The sequence below is a fragment of the Pristiophorus japonicus genome, chromosome 10, assembly GCF_044704955.1.
Source record: "Pristiophorus japonicus isolate sPriJap1 chromosome 10, sPriJap1.hap1, whole genome shotgun sequence".
Taxonomy (NCBI): Eukaryota; Metazoa; Chordata; class Chondrichthyes; family Pristiophoridae; genus Pristiophorus; species Pristiophorus japonicus.
In genome coordinates, this window is record NC_091986.1 from 162,978,670 (window position 1) to 162,997,278 (window position 18,609).

The 18,609-nt window shown below is 42.0% G+C and overlaps 1 protein-coding gene across 2 annotated transcripts in view; it reads left to right on the forward strand.

Moving 5' to 3' along the window:
* Nucleotides 1-13,188: 13,188 nt before the first annotated feature.
* Nucleotides 13,189-18,609, forward strand: part of cdk8 (cyclin dependent kinase 8) — a 179,963-nt gene continuing 174,542 nt past the window's right edge. For both annotated transcript variants that reach the window (XM_070892271.1, XM_070892272.1), the window contains exon 1: nucleotides 13,189-13,506. In XM_070892271.1, the coding sequence (XP_070748372.1) occupies nucleotides 13,379-13,506 (128 nt within the window). In that variant the 5' untranslated portion in view covers nucleotides 13,189-13,378. The remainder of the gene's footprint in view (nucleotides 13,507-18,609) is intronic.

Sequence of the window (18,609 nt, forward strand, 5' to 3'; positions counted from 1 at the left end):
TTCGGAAGCACCCCTGGAATCACGTGGGCCCGGTCCTTCAATCACAAAAGAGAATTCCATTACCGTCATTTCCAAACAAAATCTCCGAGTGACATGCAATGGAATCCCCAAATAATTAAATAATTTTCACAATTCTAACAAATATAAATGTTCTGAATTTCAATTTTATTCATTACACCAAATACAATAGCCCTGAAATTCCGGTTGGCGGCTTCTTTCGGATGAACGCCTCCGACCGGAGAATACGAATTTACCTGGTGGTCCTGGAGGAGCATGGGATTGCAGTGGGGAGGCCTTCTCTTCCCGCACTGAGAAGCACGCTCCCGTCCTCCAGGTTCCCACGCAGAAGGTGCAGTTACGTGTGACTGCACAACCAACCAGGTACAGTATTCCACAGCTTTCTCATTAATAGCAATGAGAACTCCGTATCTATGAGTTCTCATTGCTATTAATGAGAAAAAAAAAATCAAACACACTAAGCACTATAATAAAAAATAAAAAACACAACTCACATAATTAACATTAAAGTTAATAAATATCTTAGAAAAAAAATATTTCGGATTTATTTTAATCTTTTGTAATTAGGGTAAAAAATAAACTTACGTTAGTGGGCAGGGTTCTTAACAATAAAATGTGTTTTTTTAATTTAATTTTATTATGTTTTTGTATGTTTTAAAAAACTTACAGCTGTAAAAGTAGGCTATGCGCCTGCTTTTGTCAGGTGCAAGAGTTTTGAGGACAGTTGCCGGGCAAGATATGGGTAAATCCCACAATCTTGCCCTTGCAAATGTCCTCGCTCCTGGGTTGTGTGCGATCTGTCAAGCTCCAACTTGACAGATCGGAAAAGCCGGTTTTCAGCGCATGTACATTATGCGCTGAAAATCGGCTTTTGCGATGCCTTCCTGGGTCCGTATGCACTCCATACGGACCTGGGGAGGCTGGGATTTCCAGGCCAATAAAAAAGAAATAAAAAAAATAATAATTTTAAATCTCTCAATCCAGACCAATATTTATGTAAACGAATTTAAAGTGTTTGTGCATCATTTTTTATTTTTAAATGTTTAATTTAAGATTTATAATAATCCTTATGCTAATGAATGCAGGCCCTATGCCTGCTTTTACCAGCTGTCAGAGTTTCATGAGCAATTGCTCAGCAGTTGTTGGGCAAATAGCCCAACTCTGCGTCAGCCGTACTGATTTTACTTTCAGTTCGTATAATCTCCCAAGACATACCTTGACAGATTGCAAGTTTTGGATTTCACGCATGTGCACACGCACGCGGAATCCGGAAGTTGCAGGGTCTTACAGATGGATTACGCCATTGAAGACACCGCAATTTCAGGGCCAATATCTATATAAAAGCAAAATACTGCAGATATAAAAATAGAGAGTGCTGGAAATACTCAGCAGGTCAGGCAGCATCTGTGGAAAAGGAAACAAAGTTAATGTTTCGGGTCGGTGATATTTCATCAGGACTGGAAAAAATTAAAAATGTAACGGGTTTTAAGTAAGTTCAGAGGTAGGGAAAGTGGGGAGGGGAGGAAAGAACAACAGGGAAGGTCTGTGATAGTGTGGAAGGCAGGAGAGATTAAATGACAAAAGGGGTGATGGTGCAAGGCAAAAGGAGTTGGCAATGGGACAAGAAAAGAAACAAAAGATGGGTCTAGAGGAGGTGCAAATGGCGATAGGAGAATCATTACCAACTGCTGTTGTCCGAAAAAATGGGAGCAGTGGTTATGATCTTTCTCCGAGCTCATCTCATCCATGAAACCTACCTCCAATGTTCCTGTTCAGCTGCTCTGGAGGTCCTGCGCAGGCCACTTGCTGGCTTCCCAATGGAAAAAGTGTGCAAACGTGGAAATTAGAATGGGCCACACAGCTATTAAATGGGCTGCGCACCGTAAAAAAAATTAGAGAGAACATTGCCTCCCTCCTGCTTCTTCAATCTCATTCCCATTAAATGTCTAGCCACCCAATTTTGCTTTCTTGCCATTATGCTAGCTGACAATGTAAATGGTTCCCTCTCCACAGGTATTGTCCTCTCCATTTCAAAATCGCTGGTATCAACCCCCTCCTCAAAAATATCCACCCTCACCATCTCTGTCCTTGTAACAACCCACAACTTTGATCTCCCCTTCCACTCCAAGGTCCTGGAAAGTGTTTATGTCTCCCAGATCCATACTCAATTTCTGCAATTCCTTGTTTACATCTTTCCAATCGGATTTCCACCCCTTCCACAGTGCCGAAACTGCCCTAACCAAAGTCAGGAATGACATTCTCTATGACTGTGACCTTGGTGCGTTATCTCGTCCTGTCCTTGTCGAACTCTCTGCAGCCTTTGACAAGTTCTTTCACACCATCGTCCTCCAATGTCTTTTCTCTGTTGTCCAAATCGGGTGGACTACCCTTTCTTGGTTCCACTCTTACATATTCAATCAGAGGCAGATCATCTCTCCCAATGGTTTCCCTTACCTTTCTTGAACTTTCATCTGCAGAGTCTCCCAAGGAGCCTCTTCCTCATCTACTTGCTGCCCCTTGGCAACTTCACTAACTCTCATGGGGGTCAGCCACATCTACACTTCTGACATCCAACTCTGCCTGCCATTTTTTTCGATCTCTCCTCTGTGCCTCTATGTTATCAGACCACTTGTGCAACATTCAGTCTTAGATAATCTGTACTTTCCTCCAGCTAAATGATGGGAAGATCAAAGCCATTGTCTTCGGCCCTGGTGCAAACTCTGTAAAGAAATAAATATATAGCACCTTTCACAACCTCAGTACATTCCAAAGCACTTTACAGCCAATTAAGTTCTTTTGAAGTGTAATCATTGCTGTAATGTAAGAAATGTGGCAGCAGAATTGCAGACAATAAACTCCCACAAACAGCAATGAGATAGTGACCAGGTGATCTGTTTTAGTGATGTTGATTGAGGGTAAGTATTGCCCAGGACATGGGGAGAACTCCCCTGTTCTTCTTTGAAATTGTGTTATGGGATCGTTTGCGCCCATCTGAGAGGGTAGACAAGGCCTTGGTTAAACGTCTCATTTGAATAAAGGCACGTCTGACCGGGCATTGGAGTGTCAGCCTAGATTTTTGTGCTCAAGTCTCTGGAGTGAGACTTGAACCCCCAACATTCCGACTCAAAGGCGAGCGTGCTGCCCACTGAGCCATGGTTGACCCTCACCACCGATTCTATCTCTCACCTTGGCCACTGCCTCAGGTTCAACCTGAATGTTCACAATCTCGGCATCCTGTTCGATGCTGAGACAAAATTCCAAACCATACCCTCTTCATAACAAAGCCTGCCCACTTCCACTTCTGTCACATTAGCCCATTTGCTCATGCTTTTGTTAGCTCCAGACTTGAGTACCACAATGTTCTCCTGGCCAGCTTCAAATTTTTCTTTGTTGCCTTGCTTCTCCATATATCTGTAACATCCTCTAGCCAAACAACCACTCCCTATACTCTAGATTCCTCTGGCTAGGCTTTTGTGCATCTTCCTCCTGGCTTCAACCCACCTTGACAGTCATGCATTTTGCCATTTATGTCGCATTCTATGGATTTCTTGCCTAAAACCTCACTGATTATCCACCTCCCTCTCTTCCTTGCAGAACCCCCTTTTTGACAAGCTTTTGGTCACCTCCTCCTAATGTTTCCTTCCTTGGCGAGGTCCATTTTCCTTATGGCTCTGAAATGCCTTCAGATGTTTTTCTACACAACATAAATACAAGTTGTTATTGAATAAAGCTTGAAATCCACAGAATATAAAGTCTAACAGTCTGATAAAAAAAACAGCCTATTTTCTCTGTATATTATTAATCAATTACATACAGAAATTTTTGCTCAATCATTCAGGTATTAACTCACATTGCAGGAATAAAGTAAGGAGATGGCTTTGAAGCTTTTTTATGATCAAACTATAAGGACAGAGCATGCATCCATCACATGAAGACTTAGTCAATTTCTGAGCAGACAGATGAAGCACGTAGTGAGGAGGTATATCATACACCGACATTCATTGTTCACTGATCAGAACGTTGTAAAAAAAAGTCAGTGGATGGATCGGGAGATTGTGAAAACAGGCAAGAAACTTGAGGGAATGCTTGCGAGCCTATCAGATGTTTTGGAATGCTTAATTTTACGTCAAACATAATATGTGAAGGCTTGATAACAACCCAAAGCTGCTGGAGATCTGCTTCAGCTGGTGATTTTTTAATTCACTTTCCCCCCTTTACTGTGTAAAAGGAAAATCGAGACTGAACCTGTATTCTCTTTGCAGACTGAGGGTACCCTGGCCTGTAAAAAAGCCATCTTCTCTCTGTCATAAAAAATATAAAATGTTGGAAACACTCAGCAGGTCAGTCAGCATCTTCCCTCTGGGTGCAGAGGAGGATGGGCAAGTCGGAGGACTTCCTCATGGGTCTGCTCCCGCACCTGGCCAAGGTGGTCATCCACAGATCCAGGTTGGTCACGGCCCATAGTGGCGGTCACTCTGGCTGCCTGTCTCTCTTCTGTGGCTTTGCTCACATCCAGGTGGCCCGGAAGAAAGAGCACGCGGTATCTGCCGTTACGTTTGAGGCCTTCCGCAACCGGTGGGCACCACAGGGACTGGTGAGCATGATTGACACAGGTAGAAACCTTGTTATTTCAATTAAATGTCCTTTTTAAAATAATTTTATTATTATTAGTTACATAAGAACATAAGAATTCTGAGCAGGAGGAGGCCATACAACCCTTTGAGCCTGCTCCGCCATTCAATAAGATCATGTCTAATCTTTGACCTCAACTCCATTTTCCCATCCGATACCCATATCCCTTGATTCCTCTCGAGTCCAAAAATCTATCTCAGCCTTGAATATAAATGACTCAGCATCCATAGTCCTTTGGGGTAGAGAATTCCAAAGATTCACACCACTCTGTGTGAAGAAATTCCTCCTCATCTCAGTTTTAAATGGCCGACCCCTTATCCTGAGATATGCCCCCGAAGACTCACTAGCCAAGAGAAACAACCTCTCAGCACCTACCCTGTCAAACCCATTCAGAATCTTATATGTTTCAATTAGATAACCTCTCATTCTTCTAAACTCCACAGAGTATAGGCCCAATCTATTCAATAATTGTGCCCCTCTAAAAAAGGGGCACTTTTGTTCGATTTTTGTGTTTGCTGACACTGGGGCAACCCACCCAGTATTTCCTCAAGGGTTGAATTGAAAGAGGCATCTTCCCAGTATTTGCAGTAAAAGTGTGGAGGACGAATTCATGGAATGTATACAAGATAGTTTTCGAGATCAGTATGCTGAGGAACCAACTAGGGGACAGGCTATTTTAGATCTAGTATTATGCAATTAGAAAGGGTTCATTAATAACCTTGTCGTAAAGGGGCCTTTCGGGAAGAGTAACCATAATATGATAAAATGTTATATTAAGTTTGAAAGTGATTTAGTGAAATCCAAAACTAGTATCTTAAATCTAAACAAAACAAACTACACAGGTATGAGGGGTGAGTTGGCTGAGGTCGATTGGGAAGCTACATTAAAAGGTATGACAGTAGACGAGCAATGGCTAGCATTTAAATAATACATAATTTAAAAAATATATACATTCATTCAAGGCACAAAGGGCTAGAAATTTGCCACCATAAGGATTGATTTAGCTCCATTTTTTTGGAGCTAAAAGTTTTATTTTGGAGCTAAATAAATATAGGGCCATTTTGCTAGTTTCGCCAGTGGTATAATGCTGTCCTTAAAAAAAATAAGGGCCAATTTTTTTGAGAACCGTTTTTGTAACGTCACTCGGGGTCAACCCCAATGATAATGTCGTTTTTGCGAGTTTCCCCAATAAGGATATTTTTAAGGAGAGTGCGAAATACCATTTTTTAAAAGCTTGCCTTACCTAGTAGAATACCATCAAAATCGGCGTTAACGGGACCATCGAGGGAAATGGAGCTAAAAGTTAAAGCTTTGGGAGGGAACAAAACCTATATTTTATCTAAAAATGACTTAAAACTGCGGTGAACATTTGAGGTTTTAAAAGTTTCAAAAATAGAAACATAGAAACATAGAAAATAGGTGCAGGAGTTCGGCCCTTTGAGCCTACACCACCATTCGATAAGATCATAGCTGATCATTCACCTCAGTACCCCTTTCCTGCTTTCTTTCCATACCCCTTGATCCCTTTAGCCATAAGGGCCATATCTAACACCCTCTTGAATATATCCAACGAACTGGCATCAACAACTCTCTGTGGTAGGGAATTCCACAGGTTAACAACTCTCTGTTGAAGAAGTTTCTCCTCATCTCAGTCCTAAATGGCTTACCCTTATCCTGAGACTGTGTCTCCTGGTTCTGGACTTCCCCAACATCGGGAACATTCTTCCTGCATCTAACCTGTCCAGTCCTGTCAGAATTTTATATGTTTCTATGAGATCCCCTCATCCTTCTGAACTCCAGTGAATAAAGGCCCAGTCGGTCAAGTCTCTCCTCATATGTCAGTCCAGCCAATCCAGGAATCAGTCTGGTGAACCTTCGCTGCAATCCCTCAATAGCAAGAACATCCTTCCTCAGATTAGGAGACCAAAACTGAACACAATATTCCAGGTGAGGCCTCACCAAGGCACTGTACAACTGCAGTAAGACCTCCCTGCTCCTATACTCAAAACCCCTAGCTATACCATTTGCCTTCTTCACCGCCTGCTGTACCTGCATGCCAACTTTCAATGACTGATGTACCATGACACCCATGTCTCGTTACACCTCCCCTTTTCCTAATCTGCCACCATTCAGATAATATTCTGCCTTCGTGTTTTTTCCCCCAAAGTGGATAACCTCACATTTATTCACATTATACTGCATCTGCCATGCATTTTCCCACTCACCTAACCTGTCCAAGTCACCCTGCAGCTTCTTAGTGTCCTCCTCACAGCTCACACCGCCACACAGTTTAGTGTCATCTGCAAACTTGGAAATATTACATTCAATTCCTTCATCCAAATCATTAATGTATATTGTAAACAGCTGGGGTCCCAGCACCGAGCCCTGCGGCACCCCACTAGTCACTGCCTGCCATTCTGAAAAGGACCCGTTTATCCCAACTCTCTGCTTCCTGTCTGCCAACCAGTTCTCCATCCACGTCAGTATATTACCCCCAATACCATGTGCTTTAATTTTGCACACCAATCTCGTGTGGGACCTTGTCAAAAGCCTTTTGAAAGTCCAAATACATCACATCCACTGGTTCTCCCTTGCCCACTCTGCTAGTTACATCCTCAAAAAATTCCAGAAGATTTGTCAAGCATGATTTCCCTTTCATAAATCCATGTTGACTTGGACTGATCCTGTCACTGCTTTCCAAATGCGCTGTTATTTCATCTTTAATAATTGATTCCAACATTTTCCCCATTACTGATGTCAGGCTAACTGTCTATAATTACCCGTTTTCTCTCTCCCTCCTTTTTTAAAAAGTGGTGTTACATTAGCTCCCCTCCAGTCCATAGGAACTGATCCAGAATCGATAGTCTGTTGGAAAATGATCACCAATGCATCCACTATTTCTCGGGCCACTTCCTTAAGTACTCTGGGATGCAGACTATCAGGCCCCGGGGATTTATCGGCCTTCAATCCCATCAATTTTCCGAACACAATTTCCTGCCTAATAAGGATATCTTTCAGTTCCTCCTTCTCACTAGACCCTCGGTCCCCTAGTATTTCCGGACGGTTATTTGTGTCTTCCTTCGTGAAGACAGAACCAAAGTATTTGTTCAACTGGTCTGCCATTTCTTTGTTCCCCATTATAAATTCACCTGAATCTGACTGCAAGGGACCTATGGTTGTCTTCACTAATCTTTTTCTCTTCACATATCTATAGAAGCTTTTGCAGTCAGTTTTTATGTTCCCGGCAAGCTTCCTCTCATACTCTATTTTCCCCCTCCTAATTAAACCCTTTGTCCTCCTCTGCTGAATTCTAAATTTCTCCCAGTCCTCAGGTTTGCTGTTTTTTTTTGGCCAATTTATATGCCTCTTCCTTGGATTTAACACTATATCCTTAATTTCCCTTGTTAGCCACGGTTGAGCCACCTTCCCCATTTTATTTTTACTCCAGACACACTGCACTGCAGCAATTTCCCTGCCCTCCTCCTCAAAGCAAGCACTGGCCTTAGTATCTGACCTGGGAGATAACGTCACCACCCCGGCAGCAGGGAAATAAAGAGCAGCAGCCCAAGGACATGAAATGACACGGACATTTCAGTCTCATTTCCAACCGAGGCAGACTTGTTAAAGGGGTTTAGGGGCCATGGTTATGAGAGAGAGAGAGAGAGAGAGAGAGAGGAGAGAGAATGAATCAAGACAGAGAGATAGAAAGAGAGAGAATGGAAAGAGACAGGGAGAGAATGAAACGAGACAGAGAGAGATTGAACTCAAAACTATGTGGTCAGGCCATGTTTATTTTACAGAACAAGTTTTTCACTAAAAGGTGGCTAAATATCCATTCACCAGCATCAAAGCAGAGAATAAGGAATTTTTCAGTCAGAGTAATCTCCCCGCCTGTATTTTAACTTTCGAGCCTCAAGTGTGTTGGGCATGCGCAGAACGGGCGTATTTTTAAGGCGAAAAAATGAGCTCTGTCCTTAAAAAGTAGTATTTTAAGCCTATGCCTAAATTTTAAAAACTTTTGGTGAAACTTCGGCCTTATTTCTTTGCCGCTATTTCGGCATTAAAAACTCACCCGTTATTTGCAAATAGTGCCAAAAAACTGAGCTATTTTTCAATGTGGAAAGTCTGGACAAAAAACTCCACAGGAAAAGTGGTCCAACCATGGCTAACAAGACAACTTAAAGATAGCATTAGATCAAAGGAAGAGACTTATAATGTTGCCTAAAAGAGTAGTAAGCCTGATGATTGGGAGGATTTTTGAATTCAGTAAAGGAAGATCAAGAAATTGATAAAGAAAGGGAAAATAGAATGAGACTAAACTAGCGAGAGACATAAATCAGACTGTAAAAGCTTCTATAAGTATGGAGAAAGGAAAAGATTAGCGAAAGTAAATGTGGGTCCCTTACAGGCTGAGACAGGAGAAATTATAATGGGGAATAAGGAAATGGGAGAGAAATTAATCAAATACTTTGTGTCTGTCTTCACAGGAGATGCAAAAACTTCTTGGAAATAGTGGAGAACCAAGGGTCTAGCGAGAATGAGGAACTGAAAGAAATTAGTATTTATAAAAAAATAGTACTGGAGAAATTAATGGGACTGAAAGCTGATAAATTCCCTGGACCTGATGGCCTACATCCTAGGGCTTTGAAAGAGATTGCTTTCGAGGTAGTGGATGTACTGGTTGTCATCTTCCAAAATTCCATTGATTCTAGAACGGTTCCCACAGATTGGAAGGTTGCAAATGTAACCCCACTATTTCAGAAAGGAGGGAGAGAGAAAATGGGGAACGACAGACCAGTTAGCCTGACATCAGTAGTAGGGAAAATGCAAGAATCTATTATTAAGGATGTGGTAACAGGGCACTTCGAGCCCAAGTTTCCCTCGGAGTTGCTCCGGTTTTTTTTGAGCAACTAGATTTTTTTGGAGTGTCTTAAAAATTGCAATTCTCCCCATTTAATTTGCTCCAGTGTAAGTGAGTTAGTGAGGATTTTTTTTAAGTTTAGTTTTTTTTTCAAAAGGGGGCTATACCAGTCACTTACGCCTGTTTTGGCCATTGAAGCAAGGTTAGCCAGCTAAAAGTTACTCCAAACTACTGAGGCCAACGTATGTGACCACTTTTGTACGCTCAGAAAAACCTTGCGGTGAATTAAGAAATCAGCGCAGGTAGCCAGAGATGGGGGGGAGGAGCGGGGAAGGGAAGTGAGAGGATTTTGCAGAGCACGAAACAACTTCAGAACAACATTAATGAAGCATGTATATTTAAAGCACTAAGCACTAAACAAAGCAGTACATTGAAAGCACCAAGCACTAAACAAAGCACAAAAATAAGCATTCAATAACAAATAAAAAATACAAGGAAGCTGAGAGGACCTGCACCAAGCACCAAGACTTACAAAGCACTAAACAAAGCACAAAAAGTAATAAGCAATTAATTAACAAATAAAAAAAATAGAAGGAACCCTGCACCTAAAGCACCAAGACCAAAGTAATAAGCAATCAATCAATCAATTACAAATAAAAAATAGAAGTCCTACCTTTATGTGAAGGGAAGGCAGTGGGCCGCCGATGAGGGAGCCCATTTGGCCAGGGCTAGGGGCGGTAGACGCACATCAGGAGGCTCGGTGCAACGCGGTATCGGGCGAGAGGGGAGGACAGAGGAGAGGAGAGGGGGGAGAGGGAGCATTTTATTTTTTTTAGATCCAATAAACCAATGAAGAAACCTCTTAGGCTACAACTCTTTTAGGGAGTATAAAATAAACATTAGATCGAGTGCCCCCCGATCTGGGGGACACTCCAGACAGTTATAACTGCCCTCTTTTTTTTTCTTTTTTTCTTGAGTGATTTTTTTTTTGGGCATTAAAATCATATAATTTACAAGTGCCCCCTATAAAAGAGGCGGGTGACACTAAAAACCCGGCAATTAAAACAAATTAAAATTTAAAACATATAAAATCAAATTAAAATTTGGTTGCCGGGGGTGACAATGCACTCCAGTCCCTCCGGCGCCCATCTCTTGCGGAAGGCCGCGAGCGTACCGGTGGACACCGCGTGCTCCATCTCTATGGACACCCTGGCCCGGATGTAGGAGCGGAAGAGAGGCAGGCAGACAGGCTAAACGACCCCCTTGACCGCCCGCTGCCTGGACCGTCTGATGGCACCCTTGGCCGTGCCCAGGAGCAGTCCTACGAGGAGGCCCTCGGACCTACCCGCTCCCCTCCGCACAGGGCGCCCAAAGATCAGGAGTGTGGGACTGAAGTGCAACCAGAAATTGAGGAGCAGCCCCTTTAAATAATGGAACAAGGGTTGCAACCTTGTACATTCAATAAAAACGTGGAACACGGACTCTTCCAGACCGCAGAAATTGCAGGCGGCCTGGGAGCCCGTGAACCGACTTAAAAATTTATTGCACGGGACTGCTCCGTGCACCACCCTCCAGGCCAAGTCCCCGATACCTCTTAGGCTACAAGTGCTGAAGCTGTGGAGGATTCATACTTCCAATTCGGTGGAAGTACTCTCTTGGACTTGTAATAACAAGCCAGCCTGTGGATTCTGCTCTCAATAAGAATCAAATGGAACTTGGCATCTTTATCCTTCCTGTTCTTCTCCAAATGCTTGCGGACAGCCACAGCAGTCTTGATCAAATGACAGGGAGCCCATTTGGCCAGGGCTGGGGCGGTGTGCTTCGGACACTTCCCTCATAGCCTGCAGAGATTCGGGGGCCAGGAGCTACTGCCCATGCGCGCACACTCGAGTGCGCATGTGCAGAGGTCCCGGCACTGTTTTCCGTGCCGGGATCTAGCTCCGCTCCCCCATTCCTTCTGCTGCGCTACGCCAAGGGCCTGCAATGTTCCAACAGCGGGGAGAATATCACGATAAGTTTTAGGCGCGGTTTTTCTTCTACAAAGTCGGCGCACCTCATGGAAGTGCGCCGTTTTAAACAGGGTGGCAAACTTGGGCCCTTAGAAAATAATAATAGGATTGGGCAGATTTATGAAAGGGAAATCATAAATCTGCTTTTAGAGGTTGTAACTAGCAGGATAAGGGGGAACCAGTGGATGTGGTGTATTTGGATTTTCAGAAGGCATTTGATAAGGTGTCACGCAAGAGATTATTAAATAAGATTGGGGCTCATGGGATTGGGGGTAATATACTAGCATGGATTGAGGATTGGTTAACTGACAGAAAACAGAGTAGGAATAAACAGGTCATTTTCAGGTTGGCAGACTGTAACTAGTCGGGTACCGCAAGGATCAGTGCTTGGGCCTCAGCTAGTCACAATCTATATCAATGATTTGGATGTGGGGACAAAATGTAATATATCCAGGTTTGCTGATGATACAAAGGTAGGTGGAAATGTAAGTTGTGAGGAGGATGCAAAGAGGCTTCAAGGGGTTATAGACAGGCTAAGTGAATGAGCAAGAACAAGGCAAATGGAATATAATGTGGAGAAATATGAAGTTATCCAATTTGGTCGGAAAAATAGAAAAGCAGAGTATTTTTTAAATGGTGAGAGATTGGGAAATGTTGGTGTTCAGAGGAACCTGCATGTCCTTGTCCACAAATCACTGAAAGTTAACATGCAGGTACAGCAAGCAATTAAAAAGCAATTGGTGTGTTGGCCTTTATTACAAGAGGATTTGAGTATGAGTCTGACTGCAATTAGATAGGGCCCTGGTGAGACCACACGTGGAGTATTGTGTACAGTTTTGGTCTCCTTACTTATATACACTTGCCATAGAGGGAGTGCAACAAAGGTTCACCAGACTGATTCCTGGGATGGGGGATTGTCCTAATGAGAGGAGATTGAATAGACTCGATCAATATTCTCTTGAGTTTAGAAGAATGAGAGGTGATCTCATTAAAACATACACAATTCTTACAGGGCTTGACAGGGGAGATGCAAGGAGGAAGTTTCTCCTGGCCGGGGAATCGAGAACCAGGGTTCACAGTCTCAGAGTAAGGGGTTGACCATTTTGGACTGAGATGAGAAATTTCTTCACTCAAAGGGTGGTGAATCTTTGGAATTTTCTGCCCCAGAGAGCTGTGGAGGCTCAGTCCTTCTTTATATTACAACAGTGACGACACTCCAAAAGTACTTCATTGGCTGTAAAGCGCTTTGAGACATCCGGTGGTCGTGAAAGGCACTTTATAAATGTAAGTCTTTCTTTTCTCTCAATAATTCAAGACAGAGATTGACAGATTTTTGGATATTATGGGAATCAAGGCATATGGGGATAATTCTGGGAAGTAGAGTTGAGGTAGATCAGCCATGATCTTATTGAATGGCGAGCAGGTTCGAAGGGCCGAATGGTTCCTACATTCTCCGGGTCCTTGGGCTGAATTCAATCTGCTCCAGACATTCGTGGGCGCGCGCGTCGGATACAACGACCGCGCGTTCTGCAACCAACAGCAGCGCGCGCACCTTTGCGCGAGATACGCGGGGAAACGGCACGCGTAAACTGGCAGCGTGTGTTTGTTTACGACAGCGTGCGGCAATGCCGTACGTGGGATTGGAGAGTGATACCGGTGTTGTGTGGAGCGAGCGACAAGCGGAGACAAGAGCGGCGAGTGGTGCTGTCGTTTCACATCTCCAGGCCAACCAGCGGCTTATATGGTGCCTCCGAGTGTCACCCAGCGACATCGTACACCGAAGGAGGAGAGCAGGCTGGCTTCTGTTAGACAATACAATTAATAAAAGCAAGACGAATCTAATCGGCAAGCTTCGAAAATGGACTATGATTTCAAGATGAAGCTGACGACAGAGAGGGAGCGAGTGGAGGACCTGTTTGAATATGAGGGCTGCAAAGTTGGAAGAGGCACTTACGGTCATGTATACAAAGCCAAACGGAAAGACGGGTAAGTGAAGGGCTCAGCTCAATTCCGAGAGCATGTAGGCCACGCTGGTCATTCTTCAGATCGGTTATTGCATGGATTTTAATTGGTGAAGGGTCGAAGCTGTGTTTTCTTTTTGCCAATAACTTTATCGTTTCTAACCTGCTGTTTTGAAGTCCAGTATCTTGCTGAGCTGATGCAGCTTGTCAAGTCTTTGCGGTTATGTACGTGAAGAGGCCACTGAGTAAAATAATAGTTTGTATTCATTTCTATACAGAAAGATTTGTTTAATTGCTTGTATTTAGAAAGGTGTCAAATAAATCAATCGGAATTAAGCCTATGGATTTGTACGTTTCATTCATGTTTATAAAGGATATTTCACTCTAATTCCTGTATTAAATTAAATTAATTAGTCTTTAGAAGGTTATTACTGATCGGTTGTTCTGTTTAGCTGGAAACATTTGAAGCTTGATGGAACCATTTAAACATCATTAAAATGTGCTTTATTAATTATTTAAATACTATTTTGATTCAGATGTTTCTTGAACGGTTTAAGACCGTTCAAATATTTCAGTGGTATAATAATATAATGTTCATAAGGTTATTGATATTCAAATATATAAGCATTATACTTGTAATGTATACAGTCCAATAAACTCCCCATGCTATATCTTGTGACACAAAGAAATAAAAGGACAACATTTCCACATTTTCCCCAGCAAGATTAGTAATTTTACAGTGGCAACCAGTCTAATTTCACATGATTACTGTGAACTTAACACTGACTGACCTTGGCAATTGTTAACCTCTTGGAAGGATGTATTTTTTTTCTTAAAAGAGTCACTGTGGAGAGAAATTGTGTAACACTTTGGTTGCTTTGACTGTGCATGTATTGTGGTAATATTTTTGTGACCTTTTTTTGGTATTACTTTATCCTTTAGTGTTCAGTGAGCAATTTCTCTTTGTTTGTCAAACACTTTCTAATATCAGTGCCTGTTTTCAGTTTTCTTCCTTTCTGTCCTGTCGGTGCTGACTTTTTCTCGGTTTTGTTGCATTAGTAATGGTTGCTTACCCAAGTGACTTCAACAATCATGGAGGGCATCGCAGCAAAGCTTGATCATTCACATAAATTTACCGATTGGGTCATTATATAGCCATCAGGGGAGAGAAGCTGACTTGATTTTATTCTTTCCACCTGCTATCTGGCTGATATATGCTAACACACCATAGAGTGGAGATTGAACCTCGGACCTTCTGGTGTGTACGGTTCAATAACACAGCATACATGCATTTATCCTCTTGAGCTATGAAGGCGCTTCAGTGCCTTTCTTAACAGGTTTCTTTTATTCTAGCTGTGCGCAAAACAACATTGCATCTTTTGTAGCTGCAGCCATCATCGTGGTGAAGTTGAATTGGTCAAATTAATGATAATTTGTGAATATATTCATTTTCCCATGTGGCTATTTTTAGGTAAGAAGATGTCAATATTGATAAACTTTACTGACGAGGAAATAGGAAGGCACATATTCTACAAGACATGTTTTAATATCTTAACAGCCTGAATGTCTTTGATAGCATTTTGCACCTGTATATAATAGGATTATAGAGCATTGTTGTACTTTGAAATGACTCGATCAATGCAAATATAAAAAAGTAAAACATGCGAAACATAATAGTTAGGTAACATAATTCTGTAGATACATCTGATTATTTGAACCTGTTTGCTTAACAGTACTCAGAGTTTGAAAACAATTCACTTGGTTGCTTTGCTGTAATGTAAATTTTAAGCATTATTGACCTTAAAATAAGCCCTCTTGTAGTAACCTATAATTCTCCGAATGTCCAAATAAGTTCAAATGTTTAACTGTTGGTTGCAATTGATCCAACTTATTGTTATGGTAGTGTTAGTATATATGTGCTGCAGTGTGTGAACTCTGCAGATTTGCACAATGTTCCTTTACCTGGTCTGCTTGCGGGAAGTCCAAGTTTTCAATGCATATGGGAGAATTGGAGTATTGCAGGTATTATACAGAAGAGATTTCGTTGAGAGTGGGCGATGAGCTGACCATACATTCTTGTCCAGATCTATCATCACCTGGCACATGAAAGCAATTTTGCATCGTATTTCTGTGGTGCTTCGACATGATTCCTGCATCATATCATATATATATGCATGCAGAAAACAAGCACAGGCAGCGGAAGGAGCGTGCGGAAAACCAGATTCCCCACCCACCCTTTCCTTCAATGACTGTCTGTCCCATCTGTGACAGAGACTGTAATTCCCATATTGGACTGTACAGTCACCTGGAGTGGAAGCAAGTCTTCCTCGATTTCAAAGGACTGCCTATGATTTTGATGATGATGATGGATCATATCATCCCAGATATGTAAACCGCACCATATATTTCACAGTTTCACCTGCAATGTTGAGATTAGGTGGATGCAGGATATAGTTGTTGTGACTGGATTTTCGTTTTCTTCTAGTTGACTTGTAAGCCGAAGGGAAAGGTTAAGACAAGAATGGCAATCATTTTCTGCCGGCAGGGCAACATTGACTGCGAAATCTCGGTCTGCAAAGGAATTGCTGCCAATAGAGGCTCCACCTCTCTAGGATGTAATCCATGACCGCATGGAAGGAATTTGGAATGATGCGAGACCCTTGTCTGACACGAATTGATCGGAAAAGGCAGACTCTCAACCCGTCCAATCGTTAGTGTTGATGTCCAAATGTAAGGCAGAGTTCTATTGTATGAGCTTGTCGGGGACGCCAAGGAAAACACTGACTTAAGATCAACATAGGCCATACGTGTAGTGGGTGTTGATATTCTTGCCTCGTCAGTGCAAGTAGGTTGAGCGTCAGTTTTCAATCGTTGAAGTTGTCTGCACCCCTTTGGAACTTTGAGTCTTTTAATTGTTTCAAGTCACCTGTTTTTTGTTAAAAGTGATTTCACTGTTCTTTATGAGCTGATTTATGTAGTCATAATTAAAACTGCTCTATATATTTGCACTTAAGACTAAAGGTGTGTGTTTGTTTGTTGGGGCGGGAGGGTGGTAAATTTGTTATTCATGCCAAACTCTCTTTCCTAGTGAAGGAATATGGCAGCAATAATAAAAAACAGCTGTACTGCACAGGTTAGATAATGGGCTAAAAATTGCGGCCGGAGGCTTCCCGCAGGCGTATGCCTCCGACTGGAAAAAAATTACTAAAGTACAAAAATTGCGGTCCCAGAGGAATGAACACTTGCGCTCCGAGGCCGAGATGCGCAGCCCAACAGAGAGGCCCATATGTTTCAGGAGTGTATGCGCATCCTTGGATCACGTGGGCTTGGAACACCAATCACAATGTAGTATTCTCATTCATAGTAAGGTGCTCCCATTACTATCAATGAGAATACCCCTAAAATCAAATAAATCACAAACATAAATTAAAAATACACTTCACTTTTTAAAATGAATAGAAGTTGTCTTAAATTAAATGTTTTAAATTAAACATTTTACTATGTTAAACGTGCTATATAAATAAAAGTTGTTTAATTAAAAAAAAATGTTTTGCGAGTATTAAAAATAAACTTATCTTCATAGAGAGATTTAAATATAAAAATAAGTAGTAATATTTTTTTTAATCTATTAAAACTCATGCTGGTAAAAGCAGGCCTATGAAGGTCCTTCTCCCGGAGGTGCGTGCGATCTGTTAAAAGACGTTTTGACCGATTGCAAGAGCCGGGTTCAGACGCATGTGTAAACGTGGAACTTGCGGGGCCTCTTCGGGCGCGTGCGCACATCGTATGCACATGGAGAGGCCCCAATTTCAGGGCAATTATCAATGCAATTTTTCTATTGCATTTCTCCAGTGATATTTAAATGGAAGCCGTCCCTCCCTACTTCAGTTCAAGCTCCTGCCACTGGCTTAAAATCCAAGACAGGTCAGCAGGATGGAAAAGGAGCCAGTTCCAAAGAGAGAGAGTTGCCATTTAAAGTTTGCACCACTGAATAAGCAGAACAGCAGCAGATAGCAACACACTGGTTCAAATGAAAGAAAATATATAAAATGCATATGATGACATTAACTGACAAGGCAAGTATTTTGGTGAATAGAATCTTTGTAATGTTGACCTGAAGAAAGAAAGACATTAATTTATATAACGTCTTTCGCGACGACTGGATGATCCAAAGTGCTTTACAGCCGCTGAGGTCCTATTGAAGTGTAGTCACTGTTGTTGTGTAAGAAATGCCATGTTATACAAGAGTCATTGTTTTTTTGGAATTATGAGAGTGGAATTTTGGAGAACATTGTTCTTGTATGTGATCACCTTGCATGGGAGTGTATACTGTATTCACTGTACTATTACTCACTGAGGAACAAGAATAACCTGCGGGATCATCAGGGTAGTTTTATCTTTCAATTCCAGTTGCCCGCCTTTTAGAATCGTAGGCCTGGATCTTGCGGTCAGCGATGAAGGGATGGCGCTCGCCCAATTGATCTCTCAGAAATCTGCCAACAAATATCTCGTGGGCTCTCGAGCATGGATTTCCTCTTCCAACGTAACTTTCAATTTAGGGCCACCTGTGATGTTCATTAACCATGTAGGCAGACCGATCAGCCAATCAGACTGAAGAATTCTCACAGACAACGAAGCAGGAAGTAAAAAGCAGGGCTTATAAATTGCATTTTAACCATTGCACAGAGAGCAAAATAAAGATTAAGGCAGAAGCTGAAATATTTCTTGAACTTGAGGAGGACACAAAAAAATCTGCAAAGTAATCTTGACAGGCTAAGTGATTGGGCAAACATTTGGCAGATGGAGTATAATGTGAGAAAGTGTGAAATTATCCTCTTTGGCAGGAAAAATAATAAAGCAAATTATTATTTAAATGGAGAAAAATTACAAAATGCTGTAGTACAGAGGGACCTGGGGGTCCTTGTGCATGAAACATAAAAAGTTAGTATGCAGGTGCAGCAAGTAATCAAGAAGGCAAATGGAATGCTGGCCTTTATTGCAAGGGGGATAGAGTATAAAAACAGAGAAGTCCTACTACAACTGTACAGGATATTGGTGAGGCCACACCTAGAGTAATGCGTACAGTTCTGGTCTCATTATTTAAGAGGAGGATGCTATGAGGCTGCAG